Source organism: Erithacus rubecula (assembly GCF_903797595.1).
Source record: "Erithacus rubecula genome assembly, contig: SUPER_Z_unloc_3, whole genome shotgun sequence".
NCBI lineage: Eukaryota > Metazoa > Chordata > Aves > Passeriformes > Muscicapidae > Erithacus > Erithacus rubecula.
Window position 1 is genome coordinate 1,355,028 of NW_027635944.1, and position 25,882 is coordinate 1,380,909.

General features: G+C 38.7%; 1 protein-coding gene across 1 annotated transcript in view; it reads left to right on the plus strand.

Moving 5' to 3' along the window:
* Positions 1 to 25,882, plus strand: part of MCTP1 (multiple C2 and transmembrane domain containing 1) — a 215,244-nt gene that overhangs the window by 145,074 nt on the left and 44,288 nt on the right. The window contains 1 exon segment of the mRNA XM_079331356.1: positions 16,529 to 16,648. Within this exon segment, the coding sequence (XP_079187482.1) occupies positions 16,529 to 16,648 (120 nt within the window).

Consider the following 25,882-nt stretch of genomic DNA (forward strand, 5'->3'; position numbering starts at 1 on the left):
ACATTCCAGCAGTTTGTGAAGCACTGGTGCCTGTGGGAAGGACACACACTGGAGGAGTTTGTGGAGGACTGTCTTCTGTGGTAGGGACCCCAAGCTGGAGCAGGGAAAAGACTTCTCCCAGAGCAGCAACAGAACCTATGATGAATTGGCTGCAGCCTCCATTCCCCATCTTCCTGCACTGCTAAAGGGGAGGAGGTGGGCTTGAGAAGGAGGGAGTAGTGGGGAAAGGTGTTTTTAAGATTTATTCTGCTTCTCATTATTCTACTCTGATTTTGTTAGGAATAAATTGTATTAATATCTCCATGCTGAGTCTGGTTTGCCTATCATGATATTTGGTGAGTAATCTCTCCCAGACCTTGTTTCAACTCATGAACCCATTGGTTATATTTTCTCTCACCTGTCCAGCTGCAGAGGGAGTGATAAGCAGCTTCAATGGGTACCTGGAATCCAGGCAGGGTCAACACAGTGTTGAACTCCAGTTCTTTACAAACTGCTCCAGTGTGGATCTCTTCCAGGAGGTGCAGTCCTTCAGGCACAGACTGCTCCAGCATGGGTCCCTTCCCTGGATATCAAAGTGCTCTGGTATGGGCTCCTCCGTGGTGGTGATTTGCTCTACTGTGGACTTCCATGGACTTCAAAGACAGCCTGCCTCACAGTTTGCTGCAGGAGAATTCCAGCTTGTATAAATACATATGTGTGTGTGTGTGTGTATATATATATATTGGAGTACCTGCTCTTCAGGCTTTTTCATGTACCTGAGTGTTTGCAGAGTATATTTACATATTTACATATACTGACATATATAGATATTCTTGCTCCTCTCTCCAACTGTAGTTGTACAGTTCTTCTTTGCATGGGCTCAGCCTTGGCCAGCAGTGAGTCCTTCCTGGAGCCAGCTGGCATTGACTCAGTTGGACAAAAGTGAAACTTCTGGCAGCATCTCACAGAAGCCACACCTGCAGCTCCTCACTACCAAAAGCCACAATGCCACACAAAAGCTGTACAATGTGTCCATCTGGCACCCATCTTATATAGTTTGTTTGGTTTTTTTTCCTCAATAGCCTTGGTGATCTGTCCTGAAGGACTGAGAACTGCAGATGGTCCCAGGTGGGGGAGATCCACATACAGGAGCTGCTAACTAGAAAATCCCATATATTTTTATTCTCCTCTCTAGCCAAAGAAGATTAATAAGGATCCTGATTTGAAGAACCAAGAACCTGTTTGGGAAGGAAGGATCATAATATTGTTAAGGTTGAATGAGAATTAGTGAGAAGGCTAACAGTGCAGATTTCCTTGCCTGAGTCTTAAAGACCAGCCAACCAGGATGAAGAGGCAAGTGAGCTATTCACTCACTAAGCAGCTGACTGGTAATTCACAATTGACAGTCCTTTTCATGTGGAAGACTTTAGTTTGCCAGATACCTGCTGGAAACTCAACACAGTAGAAAAGAGTCAGTGTGGGAAGCTCCTGGAGTGTGTGGAAGAGAAATTCCTGTCACAGCTGTTAAGGGAGCTTACCAGGAGTGGTGCCTGCAAGACCTGCTATTTATGAACATAAGGGAGCTGGTGGAAGATGCAGTGGTCAGAATGCCCATCCTGGGCACAGTGACCATAAAATGATAAAGAGTTTTTGATTCTTGATGAAGTAAGGAGTGGGGTTAACCAAACCCCTACCTTTGATGCCCTTGAAGGGGGCAGTATTTGGTCTGTTCAGAACACAGAGAGTCCTTCAGGAAACAGTCTTTGATTAAAGGGATCGGGAAGGAATCTTAAATGTGTGTTGAAAGACAAGCCATCAGGGAAGAAGACTCATCTGGCTTTTGCTGGAACTTGGGATAAAAGAGTTTATGACCTTTGGAAGAAGGGGTAGGAAACTCAGGATAAGTGCCAGGATATAGTTAGGATGTATAGAGAGAAAATCAGAGGCAAAAGCTCAGCTAGAAATCAACCTGGCCACAACTGTGTAAAATAGTACAAATGGTTTTATAATACAAGAACAACAAAGTAAGGTCCAAGGAAAATCTTCATCCTGCATTGTACATGGAAGGGAACTTTGTCACCAAGGATGAAGAAAAGGCTGAGGTACTTAATGCCTTCTTTGCATCAGTCTTTAACATAAAGATCTGTAATCCTCAGGACAACCAGTGCCCTGGAGAGATAGAGAGGAGCAGGGAGCAGGACAGACCCCCTGCAATGCAGGAGGAAGTACCTAGACCACAACTCTAGATGTCCAAGTGGGGATGGATGGGATTCACCAAAGGGTAGTGAAAGATCTGCCAGGAGAGCTTGCCAATCCACTCTTCATCATTTATCATGAGTTCTGGTTAACTGGGAGGTCACAGCTGGGGATTGGCCAATGTACAATATTGGCCACCTACAGGAAGGGTTGGAAGGAGGGTTTGGGGAAGCAGAGGGCTGTCAGCCTGACCTTGGTGTTTGGGAGGGTTATGGAACAGGTATCTTGAGTGCATACAAGACATACATACAGGACAGGGGATCAGGCCCAGCCAGTATGGATTTAGGAAGAGCAGGTCCTGCCTGATCAGGCTGATCTCCTTTTATCCACTTAGTGGATGATGAAAGACTGTGGATGATGTCTACCATGCACTTCAGTCACCCACAGCATTCTGCTGGGGAAGCTGTCCTGGGTGACCCAAAAAATGTGTATTCTGTATTTCCTCTACATTAATCTAGTCTGGTTTTATTGTCACTTCAAGGCTCAGCAACCCAGGAGACTGAACTTTTGTGTTCTACACTAAGTTCACAGAAGAGGCAATGGGGGATCCTTTTAAAAACCAGAAACAGGGGAGCTCTTCTTCTGCTACCTATTGGGTGGCATGGGGCAGATCTCCAAGTTGCAAACAAGAAGCTGCATTTTTCAGTCCAAAACATCTTCACAGTGAATTTTGCAACAACTTTTTACTGCTACGACTCAGGACTGCCATGTTGTGCGGTGCTGATTGGTGAGGTTGTTTTCTTTTGTTCTCCCTGGGCTTTGGAGAATTTCACAATACCTATCTCTCCAGCTGCTGTGCCTGCCTGGGACGGGTCAAACCCGCTGCCCAAAGCTGCTGTTCCATGCTGGGAAGCTCATCCATGTCTCCATGAGTTTCAGCCCCTGAGGGTGGTTTCAACTTCAGCTGGGAAGTTTCTTCCAGTGTCCCAGCAGCATTGGTTTGTTTTGGACAAAGAGTAGTATCTTGGTTGTTGCTGTTTTTCTTTTTAGTAAGCTTTTATTTTTTCACATACATCTTCCCACATCCATTTTTTGTTATTGATGATAAGGGAATGGTTAAAAGTAAAAGGGAAATAACTCGCTTTTGAGTCTGTCTTGTGTATAATTGTATTAAACTATGGTTTAATACGTGGTTTGGGCAAGTGCACTCCTCATGAGGTTAAGAACTGGCTGAAAGGCTGGCCTAGGGTGTGGGGTGGATGGAGCTGCACTGTGGTCAGTCACTACTGGGAATCCCCACTCAGCACTGGCCAGCCCTGCAGTGCCTTTATTGGGGTGTGGGTGAGGGGATTGAGGGTACCCCAGTGAGTTTGCAGACAGGCTGAGCTGAGCCCAGCATTGATCTGCACAGGCCAGGCCAGAGGGGTGAGGGTCAGTGAGGGGTGAGGGTCAGTGAGGCCAGTGCTGCTACTCCCTTGGGTCACTCAGCCCCACTCAGTGCTGCAGCCTGGGGAACAGTGGCTGCAGAGTGGCCCAGCAGAAAAGGACCAGGGGGTGCTGATTGCCAGCTGGCTGAACATGAGCCAGAGTGTGCCCAGGTGGCCAAGAAGGCCAGTGGCATCCTGCTCTTTATCAGAAGTAGTGTGGCCAGCAGGAGCAGGTCAATGATTGCCCCCCTGTGCAGTAGTGATGCCCCAGCTCAAGTCCTGTGTTCAATTCTGCATCCTCTACTTCAAGGACATTGAGGTGTGGGGATGTGTGTCCAAGGAGGACAACAGAGCTGGTGAAGGGTTTAGAGAGCAGGAACAGCTGAGGGAGCTGAGGTTTTTAGCCTGGGAAAAAGAATGCTTGTGGGAAACCTTACCACTCTCTACAGCTGCCTGAAAGGAGGGTGCAGTGAGATGGGGCTGGTCTCTTATTGCAGTCAGTGACAGAATCAGACCAAATGGCCTCAAGCTGTGTCAGGGAACATTCAGTTGGACATCAGGAAGAATTTTTTCACTGAAAGGATGGTCAGGAAGTGGAACAGGCTGCCTAGTGGAGGATGGAGTCACCATCCCTGGATGTATTCAAAACATGCTGGACCTGACAGTGCCTTGGTTTAGCTGACATGGTGGTGTTTGGTCAAAGGTTAGACTCTCATCTTTGAGGCATCCATCAGATCAGAGGTCTGGTGAGAGTGAGCAGAATGGTAGAGGACTTTCTACCTTCTGGAATACACTTTCCTAGAGAACAGGTAGTTGAAATTCCTGAGTCTTGCAAAAAGCTTTCTTGAGCATCAGCAAAACATTTATCCCCCTCTCCAGATGCTGTTGTGAAGACATTGGCCAAGCAGTGCCATTTTGAGAGTTACCTCGAGTGGCAGACATGAGCTGCAGCTCTGAAGAGTCCAGGTCTGCTCACAAATCATCAGTCTGCTTCAGTGTGACAGGTCAGTTCCACAGGACTTTACAGATTTACTAAAAACCCAGGTGAAATTGCTCCTGCCTTCCTGTCCTTGCTGTTGGCCAAAGCTCAGGTGGAAGGGAGGTACTGGGGAACTGGGGAAGGAGGAGTGACATTGAAAAGAGTCTGCTAAAACCACAAATCTGCTTTTTCTTTAATAAAAAAACAAGGTTAGTAATTATGCTGTGCATACCTCATCCACTGTGACTGTGAGAATCATAAGATCAAGCCTTCATCTTGAATTTTAAATGTCATTTTTATTCAAGCTTGCTAGAAACACAACTGTGAGTAGAAAGGTTTTCACATGTGCATAAATCAAATAAGTGATTCAGGGTTTGAGCAAGAAATTGTACTCCTTTGCCCTGAGGAAGGTTTCTTGTTGTGTTTCAAAGACTTTTTATGATTAATGGATGCATTAAAACTTGTATAAAATTGAAAAAAATCTCTTTTAAGTTGTAGAAAACTTAATAATAAGACTGTCTGTAATAAAATCTTTGGCTGTTTTGGTTTGACTGAAAGATTTTGAGAGTTGAATAAAGTGTTAAAGTACAGAAGCTGTATATTCCAGGTCTTGGGCCCTGCTCATTTAAATTTATGAAATATCTGTTTCCAGAGTTTGGTCCTTTAAAGGAGAACTCTCTGCTTCTTGCAAGTTTAAACACACATACAAAATCTGTACTTGTTTTAAAAATGGTGATCTCATTGCTATGCTATTTTGTACAAAAAAATCCAAACCAAACAAAAAATCAAATTAAAACCCAAAAACAAGCAAACAAACAAAAAAGTTGAGGGTGTAACTGGCTGTTAGTGATAATACACTATTTTTTAGGTAGCAGTAAAATACTCCACATTTCCCTATTCCCTTTTTAAGAATGTGCATTGAAGTAAGCATCTGTAAAATGTACTATTCTTCCCTGGTTAATGAATGTTATAGATGATTGTCCTGGCTCAATAAATATTTTTAGAGCTATGATACATTTCTGTGTTAAAGTATGGCTAAACATGTTGGAGTGGCAATCTTCTAAATAAATGAAATGTAGGTCTGCTAAAACAACAAAAAGGTGATGTAGAATCTATGAAACATCATATATTCGGAGTGTACAACACTATTTCCTGCAAATATGGAGAGAGGTAAACAGCTTGGGTTCTAGCATTTTCTGACTGGAAAGATAAACTCTAAAAACAATAGGAAAGTTGCCAGGACACAAATCTCTGTGCTAAATATGATTTAATGTCATTTGTGAAAATACAGATATAATTAAATTTATTGCAGAAAAACTGCTGGTGTTTTCAGTAGCATGAAAATATACTTCTCCCTGCAGAAACATTACCTCAATGAAAGCAGCAGAAGACAGTTTTCCACCTAGGATCATAAAAAGAAATTTTTTTTTGTTGTTGAATTTATTTGTTTTGAAAAATTACATTGCATTTTATAGATTAAAAATTTAATTTCTCATTATATCTTACAAGACTGAACCTTAAAATCTGATTTAAAAATACAAAATAATGTTTGCAGACTGTTTAATTACACAGTATACTCATTCTGTTTTGGATAGGTGATGCCCTATTGAGCTTACTGCTGCCCACAGAACTTGCTATTGCTTGAAAACATGTGATTCAAAAATGTGAACCTCTGAATGTTGTTCACCTTTACTTCTTTTTCAGCTTTCACCTCTCTTTTCCAGTACCTTATATGAATGGTTACTTAACTTTAACCAAAATGTAAGGCGCCTTTCTGTAGTTTTTAACAAAAAGAATTCAGTTTTGCTTGGTAAGTCTAATTCTGGTGCTCTTTTTTTTTTTTTTTTTTTTTTTTTTAATGAAGCACCTCTGCTTTTTTCAATATGTCAGTTTAGTGCTTGCCCTCATTAAACAGGTCAGTTTTGTAGATATTGAGAGAAACTTCATAGGAGCCTGGAAGTGCATCACACATTGTAAGGTGTGAAAAGTGTATTTGTTAACCAGGTATCTGACTTCATTTCTTGTACAACTCCCAGCAGTTCAGGACGTTGCTCTTGCAGGAAAGGCTCTGAGTCTGCTGTGATTTCACCTGAGCACCTGAGTGGAGCTTTACAAACCAGAGAAGTTTAGCAAAGGCACAAAGAAGTAAACTCAGCCAAAGACTGAGTGGTGATTTGCTAGTAAATTTGCTAGTTATCTTTTAAATTACATTTGTCTAATAATTCATAATTCTACCAAATTGTGAAGTGATTGTTAATAGATGTCCTTCCACTCCTTTGTGGGAGACAAAAATGTACAAGATATGTATATATTCATGAGCTGCATTCTAACTTCTGCATTCTCTTTATCTCAGTGAAATATTTGGAGTTTGCACTGTTTGTGATAGCAGAAGTCATTGTGTTCTTTATAGTGCAAGTTAGTAACTTTTACATAGAAGTATGTGAATATACTTCAGATTTCTTTGGGACCTGCTCTAGTCTATTGTAAAAAATTGCCAGCTAAAAATAAGCTTGTAGAGTTTTGTTTTGCATTTTGTTTAAGAAAAGCATTGCAGAATATAATTGCAGCTATCTTGCTAGAGAACAAAAGTACTTTCTTGTCTCAGTGACATCAGCCTGGGGACAGACTTACAAGTACAGGATTCAGATTGTTCAAACACCTGGAGCTGCTTCACTCTGTGATCTAAACTGTTATCTTCTGCTAAGTTCTTGTTCCTGCAACCTACAGTCGTACTCTGCACAGGGAAATTTAAAGATTTGGTAAATACTGAAGAAAAACACATAGCCTGCATGCTTACATGTAGATATCTCAGGCATGAAAGTTATTTCAAACATATCATTGGGGGTGAAAAACTACAGAATGTTCTTAGGAAAAGAGAAAAAGACTGTAAATAGACTGGAAGGAGTTGGTAACATCAGCCCTGGATTGATATTAGAGTTATGAATAGGAACAGACTAACCATGTGTCTGCAAACTCTTAGAACTGAAGTTTTGGAGGGAAAGTCTTAAGATTAGAGAAGGAGAATTTTTTTAAATTACAAGATAGACTGGGAGAACAAGTTACAAAGAACGGCAAGCTAGCTGAAATTAATTACTGAAGTGAATTTATTAATTAAAATTTATTTAAAAATAAGTACATTAGAAGGTAGAAAAACATTGTCCTACACTGTGTGAACAAAGTGCAGGTTATATACTTAAGAGCTGGTCAGTGATGGAGGAACAAATCCTAGACTTCTTATTTATTTGCTGTTATACAGTTATACTGAACCAATATTCCAGACATTACAGGACAACATAATGAAGCAGGTCATAAATCATGACTATGAAAATCAGCCTGGAGAGCTCACTGAGACTGACTGATGGTCTTGAAATACTGAAATAATTTAATTATTAGGCCTATTTGGACAGAGTTTCTTCAATATAATAAGGGCATTACAGTTCCAGTCTGTGAAATGAAACTTCAGAGCAGCTTATGGAAGTGTCTCTCATAGGGAAGCGAGTGTTTCTCTTTGTTTCAGGCATACTGGTAGCTATCGAAACAAAACCCAGTATTTTTGCATTTTATTGCTGGAAATCACAGTCTGATTTTTCATCTTTAGCCACATGATTTTAGTCTTCATTCATACATTTTAAATTTTATTGCTGTCACTTTCCCTCTGGCAGTTGGTTAGGTGTCAGTTTTCCTACAACCAAAGGACTTACTTCCCAATATCCTAATGGTCCTTTTATTTTGGTGGTGGTTTTTCATGAATGAATAGTGGGCTTATTTCAGTTTTCTGACTTACCAATGAATATGGGCACAGTTTAAGCCTTTTTGAGATTTATATTGTTCATAATCACAACTTTTAAAGTAAGTTCCTTACTTTTCATTAAGAAGTGTATTTTCAACTTTGCTTTGGAAAAATTAAGCCTGAAACTTTTATATTTTCTCGTATTGAGGTAATGGTGACTATATCTACCCTAGTAAATGTTTTATAAAGTTTTCTTAAAGTGTTCCATGATTTTCCTTCATATGCAGAAGTGGTAGGACATAAGGGAGGGGGTAAAGTAAGAAAAAGTTAGTCTGATGCAGTATGTGATGTACAGAAAACAGTATTTCTAACAACTTCCATACAGGTGTCTGGGGACTATGTATGTTGTTTGAACTCCAATAGATGTACAGTGAAGTGTAATTAAGCTGAAGAAGTTACCAAATATTTTTTCTCTATACCCAGTTTAATAAATTTTGATGGACAATTTAATTTTGCAGTCTTCAGGCATTTGGGAGGAACAGGAGGCAGGTTCAAAGCCCATCAGCTGCTCATCAGGCATTAAAAAAAAAGGCAGCAATGTTAACATTTTGTTCCCGGATTGTCTGAAGAAATTACATTTTTCAAATTGAGCTGCAAGACATAGATGACAGAAAATTGATGCCCAGGTAAAGTGATAAAATGCCTACAAAATGAAGGAAGATAGATGTGATTATGTAGAGCCCTGGTTCAGTGTGATCTTTTTCAGCACAATGCAATTTAAAACTGTACAGACCTCTTAAGATCACTAATCCATTGTGCATAAATAGCTGCAGTTATCCAGCATGATCCACATTGAGGTTTTGCACTTCTCACACAGTCATCACCTTAGAGTTTTCTCCTGAAGTGATTCTCTCTGTCTCTCACTGGAGATATTTGGGATCTGTTTGGACACAATTCTGTGCAATGTGCTCTGGGATGATCCTGCTTGAGCAGGGAGGTTGGATCAGATGACCCAGTGTGGTTCCTTCCAGACTTGACCATTCTGTGATTCTCTGAAAATCCATCTGGGCATATTAAAAGCACTTTTTTACATGGAAAATAATACATAGAGCAGTTTTCAGGTACTGTCACTTAGAGAAAGAGAAGGGCCATTCAGTGAACAGTTGGGTGTTGTTCAGGAAATGTGGAACTGAGATGGGATGGGGGTTCAATGACCCTGGGAGCCCCATTCTCACATGTGCTTTAGTTCTAATGTACTTTTATTGGTAATTTTTAACCTGATGCCAGGTGTCAGTGCTCATAGGAAAAGTACTGTCAATTTCTCATAGTTTGTCAGCATTTTAGCAATCTGACAGAACAAATCCATCTTGAAATGGCCTGAGAATGGCAGGAGGCTTTATGTATGTGAATTGCCTCAGTGGACTGTATTATGCCTTTTAATTTTATCCTGGATACTAACTATACAGATGTAATAATGCAGCTCAGAAACTCTTAAGTGAAAGGGAAAAAATGATCCAAGAGATTCCACATTTTAAAAATATTTTTGGGTGGTGTAATTTTTATTTCCACATAACTTTTTTTTACTAGTTGCAATAGCAACTGGTTACAGCAGTACAAATTTTACATCTGTAGTCCATGTGCTGTTTGAAGTGGCACTGCATTCATACTCTAAGGGTTGCATTCTTGAAGTTGTTGATTTTTTTCAAAGTAAAGATCATGGTACTTCTGGGAAATGATTTTGAAACATCTTTTAGAAGTTGTAAGGAAAAAAGCAAATAATCAAATAAGAATTTTCATTATTTTAGATAGAAAATTTTGTTGGTGCTGACAGTCTGGTAGAGATGCAACGTGCATTATGGTGTGTTATCAGCCTAAAGGTTTTTCTGGCTGTAAATGTGTTTCACAGACAGACTGGGTGGTTTGATGCAGATCATGCGAGTCATGTCTAGTTGTCAGAACTCTTGCTTTAGTAATGAGTGGGTACACTGCACATACATAAAAAGAGTGAGATGAAATTGAACATTGGATTTGCTGTGCAGATAGCAGCATGGAAAACGTGTGACCAAAAATGTCCTACCTTGGAAATCCTTATGTTGCATTTTTTATTTCACGTATTGAAGTTAAAGATTAGAATTATTCCAGTTTGTTAACAGTTTCAGAATGTATCACATTTTACTGCCTTTTGCAATTCATCATTAATATTCATTGAGCTTAACATCAGCCATTTCTTATTTTCTTCTCCTCATCTAATGCCATCATTTAATTAAATTTTCTTTTGGTGTGTTCTTCTGGATATGGGACCCAAGTGCTCTAACGAGTGCTAATATATGTCTTTCAATATATCAAAATAAATCAAAAGCCCCATTGGGAATGACATTAATTAATACTTCATCCATTCTGTTAAGTTCTTGTTTTATTTGTCATGGACGTTTCTCTTTTTTCCCTTTCTACATGAAATAAATAGAAAGAATGCTAATAAAAATCCGAATTACAGTGAACTCAGTTCTTCTAATTCCAGCAGAGAGAGAGACAATTCAAACAATTCCATGTTTGTTTCTGAGATAAAGGGAAAGTTCTTAGACAATCAAAAATACTAATTATTCTGCATTTCTTAGACTCCTAAGACCTCAGGCATTTAAAAAAAAAGAACCAACATTGATCCAAGGTTGAACTGAAAATCTGTCCAAATAAAGCAAGTGGGAATTATATAAGTGGTTTTTTTTTCTGTATTTCTTTTTCACACATTGTACACTTTTACTATTTGCAAGTTAATTTTTTATGTGTACAGAAAAACAGAATAACGGATAATGCATTTTAGTCCAACTCAAATCTTTCATACTGCACATCCTCCTAGCACTCAGGTAATTGGAACTAAAATTGCAAGACTGATAAGAAAAACTGCCTGAGTATGCTTTAGTGTAGGTTTAAAAGGCAAAATTTCTTCCAGACTTATCTGAATGAAAGCACTGCATTTGGCGTGGATTCCTATAAGTGTTTGTATTAGTGCTAGTGTATTTGAGATCTGTTGCAGCTAGAAGAAATGCTTCCTTTCTAATATTTTTATTAAGGTATTGTTCAAGATCAGAGGAACTGTGATTGCTGGAACTAACTGCTTTCATAATGGAAGAAGCTATTATGTCTCCAAAACATGAAACAAAGTAGTTGCCAGTGTTTCATAGTATAAAACATCAGGTAGGAACCTTAAAACCTGCAGTACTTGGTACACAGTCTGTATCAAGCAGATATATGGGTTCTCTCTCATTCTTTCCAGTCTTGTGAGAATGCATCAAGGGACAAAGCTGCAGGTAATAAAAACTGTCCTTTTAAGCTTAAATCTTAAATTGAAGATCCTGTAATTGGAGTGCAGTATTTGGAGCTGTAGACATTGTCTGTTTGTGGTTGTGCCAAAATGCTGTGTGGCCAACTTTTGTGTTTCCAAGGTAATCAAGAGATTGGTTATAAATATAAGGCAAGGATATAGATATTATGTAAATGAGGCTGTAAAGATGTTCTTTGAAATAATCAGGGAAAGCCACAATTTGAGAAGGAGATTGCAGCGTGGCTGTTGTGCCCTGTGTGAGACAATGGCAGTGGGGATGTCTCTGTTCTGCCTTACTCCCACCACATTACAGTTCATGGCTCTGAGTGCTACCAGTGCCAATATCTGCTCCACTGAACTCAGGCATTTCTGTGGAATGAACCATTTCTAGTTTTGTCATAAAGCTTTCAAACAGCAGTTCTTGCAGCCCTTCTTCATCATGTCCTCTGCTCTCACCTGTACCTGAGGATGAGGTCCATGTCGCCTTGTAGGATGCCTCTTTATTTTTTACATGCTCTTCTCTGCTAGCAGTCAAAACAGCATCAAAAGGAAAAAAGAAGAAGAGTCGAGAAAAACAGGGGTTAATGCTGTGAAGTCTGTGGCTGCAAACAGGATTTTGTTAAAAATGAAAAGAGGTTGGGTGGAGGTAGATAAAAAGAAATCTGAAATAATTGTTCCATAGAATATGGTCTTTCCACACAGGCAGAAATCTTTCTCTTCACTTCTGTCAGAAGATAGTCAAATAGAGAATCTAGTCTCTTAATTAGAAAGAAAAATACTCATCAAACACATCTCATCACTGGAAAGCTAATGATCCACAGCTGCTAGTCTGAAAGGGCAGGCTTTTCTTTTGAACAGTAGGAAGTGTTAATCATTTTGGATGAGATTTCTTTTTAAAATATACTGTAGTTTGCAAAAGAATAGGATATTCAATATCCTATCTTAAATTATTTTCTGAAGTGTTGTACACTAGGGATAGTGTCATGTGTCTCTCTGAACAATCATTTAATGCATGTGTCTCTCACTAAGAGTACAAATGGATGTGATGTTATAAATGGCCAGTTCATGTTAGTGATTCTGAAAACTTTGATCTCATGGGAGAGATGAAAAAACCCTTCCTTATGTTCTTCTGTGTAGTAAATGGTAGTTGTATTAAACTGTAACCTTTGAGACTCACACTCATCTCTTAAAAAGCTTGTTTCAGTAGTGATGGGCATTCTTTTTTTACACTGACAGCCATTATTTTCTTGGAAGATATCATGCCAGATGCAGTCCACTAGATGCTTTACAGACATGGGCAACTCCCAGAAGTGTTCTTTTATACTTATTCATTAGATTTTCTGGTTTGGTTTGGGACTTTTTGGCTTATACTTGCTTAATGGAATGTTGGTTTACTTCTCCACCTTTCATGAAGGTTTGTACATATCATTTCCTTCTTCCCTTTCACCTCAACTATCAGGCCTTTTATCCATAAGAGCTGAGTCCTGGAGTTTTCTTGCTGTTCTGCAGCAGACTTTGGGCTTGTTCATGTTTACTTAAAAGTTCTGTCTGATACTGGAAATGTGCTTGTTTTTTCTCATACACATTTCATGAGTGCATTTCTTATCTGGGAAGAATAATGAGGCCATTTAGGTCAGAGGGCCATAACTGTGCTGGTCTCACGCAGCACACATCTCATTTGTGTTACAATGTTTGTGTAATGCCTCGCTGAGACAGTTGCCTGAAAGGAGGAACTGGTTAAAATTCAGCCAGAGTAGATGGAAATTAAGGTGGCAGGTCAGCAAAATTATCTTCAGGAGAAGACAGGTGTAATATCCACACTTTTGAATGGCATGTCCATACAATTTGTAATAAAGGTAGTATCTTAATATGTCTTACTGGCCCTTTGAGTCCAGTACTGTAAGGAATTAATGCCCTTGAAGGTCATTTGGCCTTTAGAAGCTTCAAGTGAGAAGTGTTTGGATGAGAATTCATCAATATTCTGGAGTACAGAGTATGTGATGACCATGTTCTTTAGACTCCAGTCAGGTCCATGTCTCCTGAGACTGTGTGTAGATTTTTGGCTTTTTTTCCTCTGGGCCTAGGGAGTATTTAAATAGTACTTGATTTTCGTAACCACTTTTTAGCCAAAGTTCAGCTGGGGCCCTAAGAAAGACTGTATGTGTTGGCTTTTCTCAACAAATAGTCTCTAATATTTACTTTTCTGATGCTTGATGCTGTTTGCTGGCTCCCAGAGCACACTTCCAGAGTGTGCATCCTTTGACTCAGGGTATTTCTGTAGTTAAAGCATGCAAGGATATTTTGCTTTTCTTTTGAGACACAAAATTTGTTGTAAGTTGGTTATGTCTAATTTACCACTCTCTTATGGACAGCAAGGTCACAGAACAATTCTTGAATGTGATGAGATGTTGTTTGTTTCTGTTGTGGTTTTAAGTCTAGCTGGAGATGAAACACCACACAGCCACTTGCTTAACCCCCTCCTCTCTTCCCTCACATGGTGGAATGAGGAGGAGAATTGAACTAAAGTTTCTATGTTGATGTAAGAATAGTTTTATAATTGAAAGTAAACTGAAATGCCATAATAATGGTAAAAAAATAATAATAAAAAGGAAAAAAAAACCCTAACAAAACAATACAATGCAGCTTTTCACCACCTACTGACCCTTGCCAGACTCCTCTTCCTGAACAGAGATGACCCATCCTTCTGAGTAAATCCACCCAGTTTATATCCTGGACACGATAGTGGTGTGGAAATATCCCTTTGGTCTGTTTGAGTCATCTGTGCTCCCTCTAGTTTATTTTAAATACCTTCCATTGGCAGAGCATGAGGCAATTTGAAAAAAGGTCCTTGACTTAGGATAAACACAACTTAGCAAAAAACCAAAACATTAGTGTGTTACCAGCATCATTCTCATTCTGAATGCAAACAGCTACTAGGCAGAAATTAACTCTACCTTAGCTGAAACCAGCACAGCTTCTTATGCATCACCACATCTAACAAATTTCCTTTTAAACTAAACAACCTTTAAATGGCATTTTTATTTCAAATAAAAAACTTTTAGAAGAGCCAATATCCTTGCTTTTGTCTCACACACACTTCTTTTTCAGTTCCTTCAGTAATTATCATGTTCATTTTCCAGTTTTATAGGCTTGTGGTACATACTAAAGAGGGGTAGAAAGCATGGAGTGAGGTAAGTTAGCTGATCTTGAGAGAGATCACCTAAGATGTTGATTAACTTTTGACTTTCTACATGGGTGCTTGTATTTGATAAGAGCATTTTGTTTAAACTCCAAACAAAAATCTAGCAAAAGACTATTAAAATCTGCATTTTATTCTCACTGATCTTTATATACATCTTTGATGGCTAATTTGGGAAAACAAGCTCTGTTTTGGTATTGGCATTGCTTTAGGTTTGCAAGTTCTGTAGCACAAAGCCTTCAATCTTTTTAAAAGGTATTAAAAGTAAAAATATTCAAAAGCTTAACTATTTGGATAAAAAGGCTTTTCAAGATTTCTGAATATTTACCCAGCTGTGGTACGTAGTGTGATTTCCTTTCACTTATTGTTATTGTTGTTTCACTCTTTTGTTGTTTATTGAAGGAAACAAACTCAGGTTGTTGCTACAGCTGGCTTAAATGAAAGGGGGGTTGTTGATAGGGAATATTGAAGGTAAAAATGGTTTTAGTTTGATCCCATCTGAGTCAAATTATTTTTAGTTCTTTCCTGTAAACCATTAATTTTGTAGCAGCATCAGTAGAGAGCAATGTCTGGACAGTGGTGTATGGAGCTGAAATTGGGGATGGGTTTCTCTGGTGGTGTGATCACCAAGCTGATCCTGTGCTGAAGAGCAACCCCTGTTATTTAGGCACACGTGTCCAGGAGATGTAACCCAACCAGGCTCCTGGTCACAGAGCACTTGATCTGTTTTGAGCTAACACAATAAATCAAAGTTTTCAAAGTGGTGGACTTAGGTGGCCTCTCAGCATTCTTTATGAGCCCACTTTGGTTGAGTCTGTGGTCAGTTCTATAATACTATACTTCCATTAAAATAATCATATGATTTTAGCTTTTACTGGGATTTTTTGCTATTTTTCCATGCAAAAGGCTTCTGATTGCTATTTCTTCTTGTTTTTATGTCATTACTACAAAATGACATCTTCTTTATTCTTAACAGTAAATTAATCTTTCATGAACACTTGTGTCACCTTTGCACTGCTACAGGGTTGTTTCAAAGCTAAAACCAGATTCAATAACATGCTGAATTTTTATTTAAATTCATCAAATCCCTGTGACCTACAAGGAAAATGGAGAGGGATTTTTTACAGGAGTATGTAGTGATACAACAAAGGATAATGGCTTTAAATTAGAACAGGAGATGTTTAAATTAGATATTGGGAAGAAATTCCTTATTGTTGAGGGTGGTGGCAGTGGAACAGGCTGCCCAGAGAAGTTGTGAATGCCCTATCCCTGGAAGTGTTCAAGGCCAGGTTGGATGAGGCTCTGGGCAGTCTGGTAGTGGAAGATGTCCCTGCTTGTGTTGAGCGGGGTGGATCTAGGTGGCCTTTAAGGACCCTTCCAACCCAAGCTGTTCCATGATTCTGTGATTCATGAAAGCAGAATAAAGCATTGTTTTAAGAGAGAACAATTAATAACCCTCTTGGATGATAGCACATCAGTTTTTCTTTTCTGTGAATTAAGGTAGGAAGGATTGGGAAGTTGGGAAGTGTAGCAGTTGTACTGTGCAGGTAAGTGTGAGTCAGCAAAGTGGTTGAACAATGCTTCTGTCTAAGGAGAGGTGGATTTCTTTAGAATTGTTTTAATTTATTGGTTTGAACTCTGCATAAGAGTTCAATGTAATGCTGATTTCAATCACTTTTTTTCCTATTCTGTCTTTTAGCTTTTTCTTTTTGTGGTCTGGAACTTTGAGCTCTACATGATACCACTGACTTTGTTGTTGCTGCTGGCATGGAACTACTTCTTGATCATATCAGGAAAAGATAACAGGCAACATGATACAGTAAGTCTTCCCTACTTCAAGGGCATACATGTTCTTTTTTCAACTAGGTAAACTTTTTAAACCACACTTAAATACAATATCTTTTTCAAAATGTTTCCCTTCACAATGTTCAATGGACAATTTTCCCACCTGCAATTTAATTTTATTCTGGCTGTCCAATGAGCGTGTCTGTTTTTGTTGAAATGTCATGTAAAAATACAATAAGATGTGCACTGTCTATAGAATCTGTTTTGTGTTGGAGCAGAGAGGCTTATTGTTGAGGAAAAGGCAAATTCTTTGAAAATTATTTTATACAGCTAAATCCTTATCTTGCATTTTTTATTTCACATTTTAAAATTAAAGATTGAAATTATTCCAATTTGTTAATAGTTTCAGAATGTATCACATTTCACTGTATTTCACAATTCATCATTAATATTCATTGATCTTAATATTAGCCTTTTCTTATTTTCTTCTCCTCATTTGATGCCATCATTTAATTAAATATATGTAGTTGGGATATAATATAGAAAACATTTACTAATAACTGGCATGTATTAATACTACTAAAATGTTTTTGATTTTCAGAAGTACATATTAAAAATTGAAGTTGTATTCTATGCTGTGCAAATTTTCTAGCATCCAGACAGATAAAGGATTGTGCATGCAGCATTGCTGAGCCTTATGAATTCCACATTAGTGCTACTTTTTCTATCCTAAAAGCAGCATATTGTGTACTATTTTATGATCTGAATGGACAACTGAATGGGCAGGGGGGAAAAGCCAAACAGATTAGATAACTGGTCTCTGAGGACAGTGGTTAATGGAGGTCAGTGACAAGTGGACTGCCATGGTGTGGGGAGGTCCTGTTTAACCTCTCTTGCAGTGATGTACAGCAGATGATAGTGCACTCCCATAAAGTTTTCAGCTCACATCAGGTGTGTGGGGCCATTCAGCACTCTGGGTCTGCAACTCAAAGGGATCCAAGTGGGTTGGATAAATGAACTGATAGGAACCCCATGAAATTCAGAAGGAAGAATCCTGCTTTTGGGGAAGAATAACCTGTTGTGGTAATACACAGTGGAAACTGGTTGTCTGAAAGCAGCTGTCTGAACTGGCCTAAGGGTCTTAGAAGGCAGCAAGGTAATCAGAAACACAGGTAGTGATTAAGGTAAGTGATTATCTCCACTCCTCAGCACTTGCTAGAATGCATCTAGAATATGGGGCATGCCACTTCAAGACAGTCTTTGATTAACTTCAGCAAGTTCAGTGAAGGGCTACCAACATGATCAGAGGCTTAAGACCTCATCAACCAGCTCTTGAAGAGAAGCTGAGGGAAGTGGACTTGAAAGATCCTGGAGAATAGAAGCCTTCTATGGAGCACCCTATAAGAAGGTTAACAAGAAGATGGAGCTAGACTGCACAAGTGGTGGAAGAGGAAACAAGTTTCATTTGAAACAGAAGAAGTTTAGACTGAAAAACTTTTTTTGCCATGACAATTGTTAAGCAGTAGAAGAGGTTGCTCAGGAAACTGCATTTGCTGTAGAAAGTTTCCAGGACCTGACTGAGTAAAGCTCTGAGGAACCTGATCTGACCTCATGCTGACCCTGCTTTGAGCAGGAATTTGGAAATGCCTCCAGTCTCCTAATGTCAAGCAACTGCAATTATTAGAACCCATACATCCTTGATTCCAACACTGTGGTTACCTGTCTGCATCACTAAGACTCTTGTGCTCCCAAGGATCATATAAAAAAAAAGGTGGGAATGATAAAGGTATTCCCTAATTCCAAATGTGATTACATTTATGGAAATAACCTAAAATCAAGTTTTGAAAGATGTAATACTTAAAACACAGCCTTTTGTCTCCTGATGGCTGAAATGCTTCTCAACCTGAAGATTTTATGAGTATCTGAAATCCCTGGTGAAAGGAGGAATTTCTCTTGTGTGCTGCAATACATTTAATTTCTCTCTAAAATACCACCTGCCTGGGAAGATTATCTGGTCATGTAGCTTTTCTAACAAACTAATGAAGCTAGTGATGGACTCTCAGTCAAAAATACCAAATGCTGCTCCTAAAACTTTCCTCTTGCTGAGAGTGCTTCAAGCCAAGCTAATACAGCCTGTATCAAGCAATCATGTTGATCCCAAATATTTGGTATCTGTGCCATTAATGGCATTGTTTTTAATGCTTTAAGTTTGCTTGTCATCATCTTGAGCATCTTCCTTGAGTGAAGTCATTTGCAGATTTATTGTAAGCCTTTCTAATTAACTCACAAGTCTTCAGTAATATCACAAGTCCTTAGCTCAGGTCATTAGCACTGTATCATTAGAATAGGAGTCATTTTAATACTTACATTTTCTGATGCAGAGTGTAAATTTTATCTAAATTTATTAGGCAGTGTTTTGTAGTAGCTAGAGAATGCTTCAGCATTCATGCACTCTGGCTTCTCTTCCCAAGTCTTCAGAGATTCCTTCTGTGTCTCAGTGAAATCATTGACTACTTATCTTATAAAAGTCAGCTAACTTTAGAGGGTACATTGAAATCCTAAGGCTAATGATAAGGCACAAAGATAAATGTATTTTTGAACTTTTCTTACCTGATTAGCATTATACAAGAATAGTTAAAAATTGCATGTGGTGTACTTGTTTAATGTCTATGGAACACACTTAAATTTGGGACCATGCAAAGCAGCTCAGAAGAGTTGGTTTCCATTGCAATATCTCTGACTAAACATCTGTCAATTGTCTCATCAGTCCAGATGCTGGGGACCACACTTCTGCAGGTCGATGATTAGTGATCACTGAGTTTCTGGATATGGCAGACAGACCAGCCTTAACTCATCCTTGTTTGAGTTTCTCTCTAGATAAGATACCATTTGCTTTTTCCTCTTGGGCATCAGGGGGTTTTTGAAGTAGCTTGAAACTTCCTTCTTCATGGAGAAATTCACCTGCCAGACGAGGATCTGGGTACCTCTATCATAACATGAACTTGTGTTTCTTGTTTGAATGCAAGTATGGTTATATTGCCATTTATTCTGACTCCTAATGAGTTATATATGTGAGTCCTTTCTTGAATATGGCTGGGGGAGGCCCAACCATATTTCCTAGTAGGAGATAAGTTTATTGGAATGCCCAACAGAGAGATGAAGCAGCATATTGTGTCTCCATGGATTCAGTTGGACTCCTTGTAGGATCATTGTGGTTTAGTCCAACACTGATGCAAATTTCCAAAAGAATCTTTGGATTCCCTATCTTTTGTACATCTCGATCAAGACTAGTTGTGTTTCTGAAAGATACACTCTCTTGAAATAGGAACTTTTGCACTAAACATTGGTGTGACTGTAGATAGATGTAGATATAATGGATAGTTCTGAACTGAACTAAAACAAATTAATTTCTGCCATATAAATATTTTTTCCAGTATTAAGTGAGGAAAAAATTATTAAGATGGCATTCTTAATGCCTCCTTCTAGATTTTGCAGTAACATTTTTGCCTGAAGTACGCCCTGCTGCTTTTTCCAAAGACATTTACCCTTCTTTATAATCATACTCCTGAATATCTGACCTCATAAAATAATTTACTTTTTAGCACAGCTACCGTTTTAATATTATACCATGATCACCTAAACACACTAGATTAGAACTGAGTGTATCACACTAGGTGAGATTTTTTTCCTCTTCTGCCTTTTTTCCATCTTTTTTTTCCCCATCTTCTGTGGGAGAGATATCAACAACTACTGTGTTTCTGTCACTAATCCCTGCTGCTGCTTGTCACCTGTGCTGGATCTGTGTGGTGGGGAGCATCATGAAGTGCTGCCCCTACACATAGCAGAGCATGACATGGTGTCAGACTGCAAACTAGCTATAAAGTATGGTGTGTTTAAAAGCTTATTTTCAGTATTTTTAAGAGGCTACTTAATACTTTGATGATTTCAAATGCACCAAAAAAAGCCCCTTGCCTTTGTAGATAGCTGTAGACGAAAACAGCAGTGCTCCTGTCTGGTGTCTGGGGTCTTCATCTATTTCTAATCAAAAGTCACAGTCATTATAAGTGCTTGGAGTAAATGGGGTAGGAAATTTGTTGGTTTTGGTTTTGGTTCTTTTGTTACTTGTGCATTTTTACTTCAGGCTGTTTTCTGTGTGTTCTGCCTGCCTGCTAGAGCAGCCTAACTTAAGGAATGGTCAGATAATATCTCAAAGAAATTTAAAGTGTTCCCACTGTCCAGCTGCTCTTGTCCCTTTCCCTGGGATGAAACAGTTGATTGTATGGTTGGAGTGTGCCATATGGAGAATTAAACAGTTTGACTAGATATGAATCATTATTTTAACCCTGTGTACATAAGCCTGGCTACCACAATTAGGACAAACTGTGACAGTCTCTCTGTTGGTCTGTAATGCTTAACTGCTGTGACAGGCACATTTGGATCTCCTCTGGTGACACTGCAAGTTCTTGTACTTCCATGACCAGCTAGGTAGCAGACAGGGAGTGCAAGTCATTTTCTCCTTCATCCTGTCTTTGGAGGACTGGACAGATCTGGAAGGACAATAACCAGTGGCACAGCTCTTACTGACAGCAGAGACTTGGTTTTTACAACTGGGGGATACTTTTTGAAGACTGAAGATGACTAGGAAGAAGATGAATGGGAAAAAAAATCTTCTTTCCCAGCTGTCCAAGCTGATTAGGAGAGCATTAAAAATAAATGGGGGAGGGAGGTGATGGTGACTCACAAAAGTGATTCCTCAGGTGAGGAATCACAGAACAGTTTGATTTGGAGGGGACCTTCAGAGCAACACCTTCCACCAGGTAGCTCAAAGCTCTGTCCAGCCTGTCTTTGGAATCTGCCAAAGGGATAGAGCACCCATAGCTTCTCTGGCAACCTGTTCCAGTTCCTCCCTACCCTTGCAGTGAAGAATTACTTCCCAATATCTAATTTAAACCTGTCTTCTGTCAGTTTGAAGCTATTCCCCCTTGTCTGTTATGAAACTGGTGGTCTGAGTTGACAAGAAAAAGGGTGCAGGGTGAATGGCCAGAAGAGCCCTTGAAACCAATCCAACAAGACAGATGTGCCCCCCAGGCCAGGTGTAGGCACACAAATAATGTGTATGTAGTGTATGTATACTGGCTTTTTAGTCAGGACAGCTGGGAAGATGAGGAGTTGCTTTTCATTCCAGCAAAAGGGAGATGATGAAGGGATCAAAGCATCTGGCATACAAGGAGGGGCTGAGCAAGCTGGTACTGCTCTGCATGGAGGAGAGTTCTTGAGGATGTGTACAACTGGCTGAAGGGAGTGGGTGGGAGACACAGCCTCTTCTCAGTGGTGCTCCATCACAGGACAGTATCAGTGGCCACAAACCAAAATACATTAAATCCATCTGACCACAAGAAAGCACTTTCCTCATGTCTGTGGTCACAACCAGGGCCAGATTGCCATGAGAGGTTGTGAAGTTGTTCATCTGTGGGGATACTCAAGGCCTTTCAGGACGTGGGCTTGGGCAACATGCTCAGGGGTGATCTGTGTGAGCAGGGGGGCTGGGCTTGATGATGTCTGCTTGTGTGGGGAGAGCAGCATGGCCCTGCCAAGCTCTGCTGCTCTGATGTTATCTCAACTGAAGGTACTAATCTTTTTCTCCTTTTGGTCTATTATTTGATAGGGATTTTTATCCAAGCAGTTTAACAGTTAATAGAAGAATAATGCACATCCCTGAAAGTGCCTCTTAAAGTTCTTCTGCCATATATGCTCCTATGGAGAAGAGGTTTGATCACATCTTGCATTGATAGTTAAAACTTAAAACAAGGCATCTTCTAATTTCATTGTAGATTCTTCCCACACAGACTTTGATGATTTACATGTGTATGTTTCTATTAGAAGTTAGAACTAGCCATGTTTAGGGTGAAATTTTGAGAATGGAAGAAAAATAATTTTGCCCTTAAAGACAGCCTTTTATTTTAATATTTTAAGCAGTTTTCTCTGGGTACTTTTCTGTAGTCCTCCGATATGAGTCTGGGTACTTTTCTGTAGTCCTCTCAAATCTTCATGTGTGTTCTGGAAATTGCCAAATTAAAGAAACCAAAGTGAGAATGGGTAGAATGATGCTTATGAATATATCCATCTCAGTTAATTATTTCTTCATTTAAGAAAAGGTGGTCAGTACAATGAGCTTGAGTTGGTCATGGAAGCCCAGCTCACTTTCACCTAAGAGACCTTTTCTGATTAGAATCCTATCACTTTGTCCTAGGAGCCAGGCAACAGTGTCTGTCAGAGCACTGTCAGGTGGATTTGTTGCTGTTCCTGTTTGGGGCTGTGAGTGCCACTTTTGCAGCACATTCAATGCATAAATTAACTCCAGCAGGGAAGTGCCTGACTTTACCTAGCTGTTTTCCTAGAAGTTGAAAACTGAGTTACCAAGTAAGTAAACAAAGCAGGAATTTTGGGTTTTTTCTGTTTCTTCACTTTGTGGTCTTAAAGCCTGAGTCCTTACAGTCCTCACATTCAAAGGTTTTCATGCGTGTATGAATACAGGACAAGCACCAAATGCTTCAGATCCTTTGCCAGTCTGGGACTTTGGGGTTTTGAGCCTCATGTCCAGAAGTTCTATTCTGCCAGGGAATCTGCAGAGATTTCTAATTGCAGACTTAATTTTTGCTGTGAATTAATAGAAAATATAATAAACATTGCCCTTGTATTCTAGCTAGACAGTGTCTGGAGTATGTAATTTGCAAAGGTACAAAAGAAGGTTGTCAGCTGAGCAAGTACTTCTTGCCTGTTTTCTGACTCTACTTTCCTGAGAAGTTTTGCTTCTGGTATGAAAGCAGTGGCAGTAGCCACAAACCCACCCAGCATGCAGGCTGCTGGGAGCACACAGAGTTAGCCACAGAACAATATGTGTGTGAAAACAGCCAGATTTATGATTGCAAAAGCATGATTGTCTTTATAAAATTATTTTTGATATTACGCAGAACTGATGTTTTCTTGTTTTATCTAGCTCCTAACTAATCATAAACTTTGCCTTCATTTGTTATCAGTAAAATATGTTAGAAGGCCTTTTGCAAAGAAGTCATAATCTGTCTGTATGGGCAGGGTGAGTGCTGTCAAAGAACAAGGGCTACTGGCAACATGTGCCTGAATATTACATGGTCTACTAAGAATCATTGTTGTCTCCACACAGATGTTTTTGGGGGTTTTTTTTCCTATGTGATCTGTACAGTCAGGAAATAAATATATAATGCAGTGCTCCACAATGGGACAGGGAGGGGTTTCTTTTAATATACCAGAAAAGAAACATGAAAATGTCAGCTTAATCATGCATTTAAATTTTTGTTGACCAAATCTAATTTTTATGAGTGCACATAATCACTGAAGCTGGACAAATTTGTTATAGATTGCATCATAACGTTTAGTGGCCTGCTGCATTTAAATGGAGAATTATCTTTATGAAATATCCTCTTCATAATTTGCTATTAAGTGAAACTTGAACAAATCCACATAAGTCTTACATGAAGGTTTTTTAAGTAAACGTTGTGGTGCTGCAAGTGGCTGTCTGGGCTGCAGATGAAAGAGGCTGTCCCTGCTGCAGTCACAATACCTGTGTCAGAGGTTTGCATACAGCAGCAGTAGTAAACTCCTTGGTAAAACTTTATGTGCCTGTTCTTAGCCCAGCAACAGCTGCAAAACCCAAACGTGCTGTGGAATTGGAATGTTTTGGCTTGTTTTAATCACCTGGAGAGAAAAGGCAAAACCAAAACCCCACTCTGAATGTCTCCATGTTCTTTTAAAAATCGGATTTTTTTCCCTGCCAAAAACCAACTGTTCGTTTCATTTAAATTTTGCCACTTTTTATTTCCACAGTCTTTCAATTTTGCTGGTATCTAAAATGAAATTGAAGTTCACAGCACAAAGGAAGCATTTTTTGTATGAGGCTGTTGCAATGAATTTTTTTTTGCATTATGGTTTAAATGGCAACAAGATTCACAGAAAGATTGTAGTGGCTATTATAAATAACCAGTACTATATAACCTAATATCAGTTAAGTTTCTAGAAAAAATTCCATAGTAGTGTGAGATTTTTATTCATTTTTGTTTGGCTTTCTCTCACTTTTAACACATTCTAATGAAGCCAAGACTTTAAGAACTTTGGGATTTTACCATATTGGTAAAACTATATATATATATACCAGGGCAAACATACCTATTTGAAATTGCAATAATATATGTATTACATACATTTTCACCTAAAATATGTACCGTAAATATTATATACCAAAAAGCTGGTCAGCTTCAAATCTGAGTTTAATAGGGCCACACCTATAAGTTTAAAATAACTTGGATAAATGCTATTTTTGAATAGAAGTATATCTGTTCTACTAGCATATATGGTCATCCTAGAATCTGGAAACAATATATTTAAATAATAATAATAACAATGAAAACATAATGAGACCTGTTCTTTGTAAGTTAATTTATCATAAGGTTCAGCCTAAGAATTCTAGTTCGCAATATCTTGTGAGGGTGCTATTTTTAATAGTCCTGCATTGTAACCTTTCACTGATACTTAGCCAAGCAAAGAATGCCATTTTTTTATTCTGCTGAACTAGAAATTAAGCATTCTGAGAGATCTGACAGTACATATTGAAGCCTTTAGGTGGAGACATACTTCAAATAAACACCTAATATTCAGTTCAGAGTGCATTGTGTAAACACAAGAGAAATCTAAAACAAATGAGAACCAAATATTGAAAGAAAACTACTTACTCTTAACTATATTGGCAATTGAATATTGAGGGCATATAAAGCTGACTACAGCAAAAAGATTACGTATTCTTGTATAATCAACTGTATTTCTTGTATAATCAACTGCTGATACATGTTCCTAAGAAATGTATTATACTGTAAATAAAAATTCTGTTGTTGACATTATAAACCTCTTGTGTAATCAGCAGCATGCATCAAAAGGCTCTGATAGCCATATTAGTCTCATTTCCTATTAAGAATCAGACTAAATTACATTATGAGCACTTCCCAGAATAAGCTAACAAAATGCATTCTGTTAGAAGACAGTGCTATGCCTTAAGTGCCTATGTGAAAAACAGAAAATAATTTATTAGAAAAGTATTAATGCTTTTGTTTTTATTCTCCTGTCTTCTGTACTGCAATGTATTCAATATTACTGAAAAGCTTATCACACTAATTATCACATCTAGTAGCTCAGTTATCCTGATGATTACTACAGATGAATACCTCAAGATCAAAACCTATAA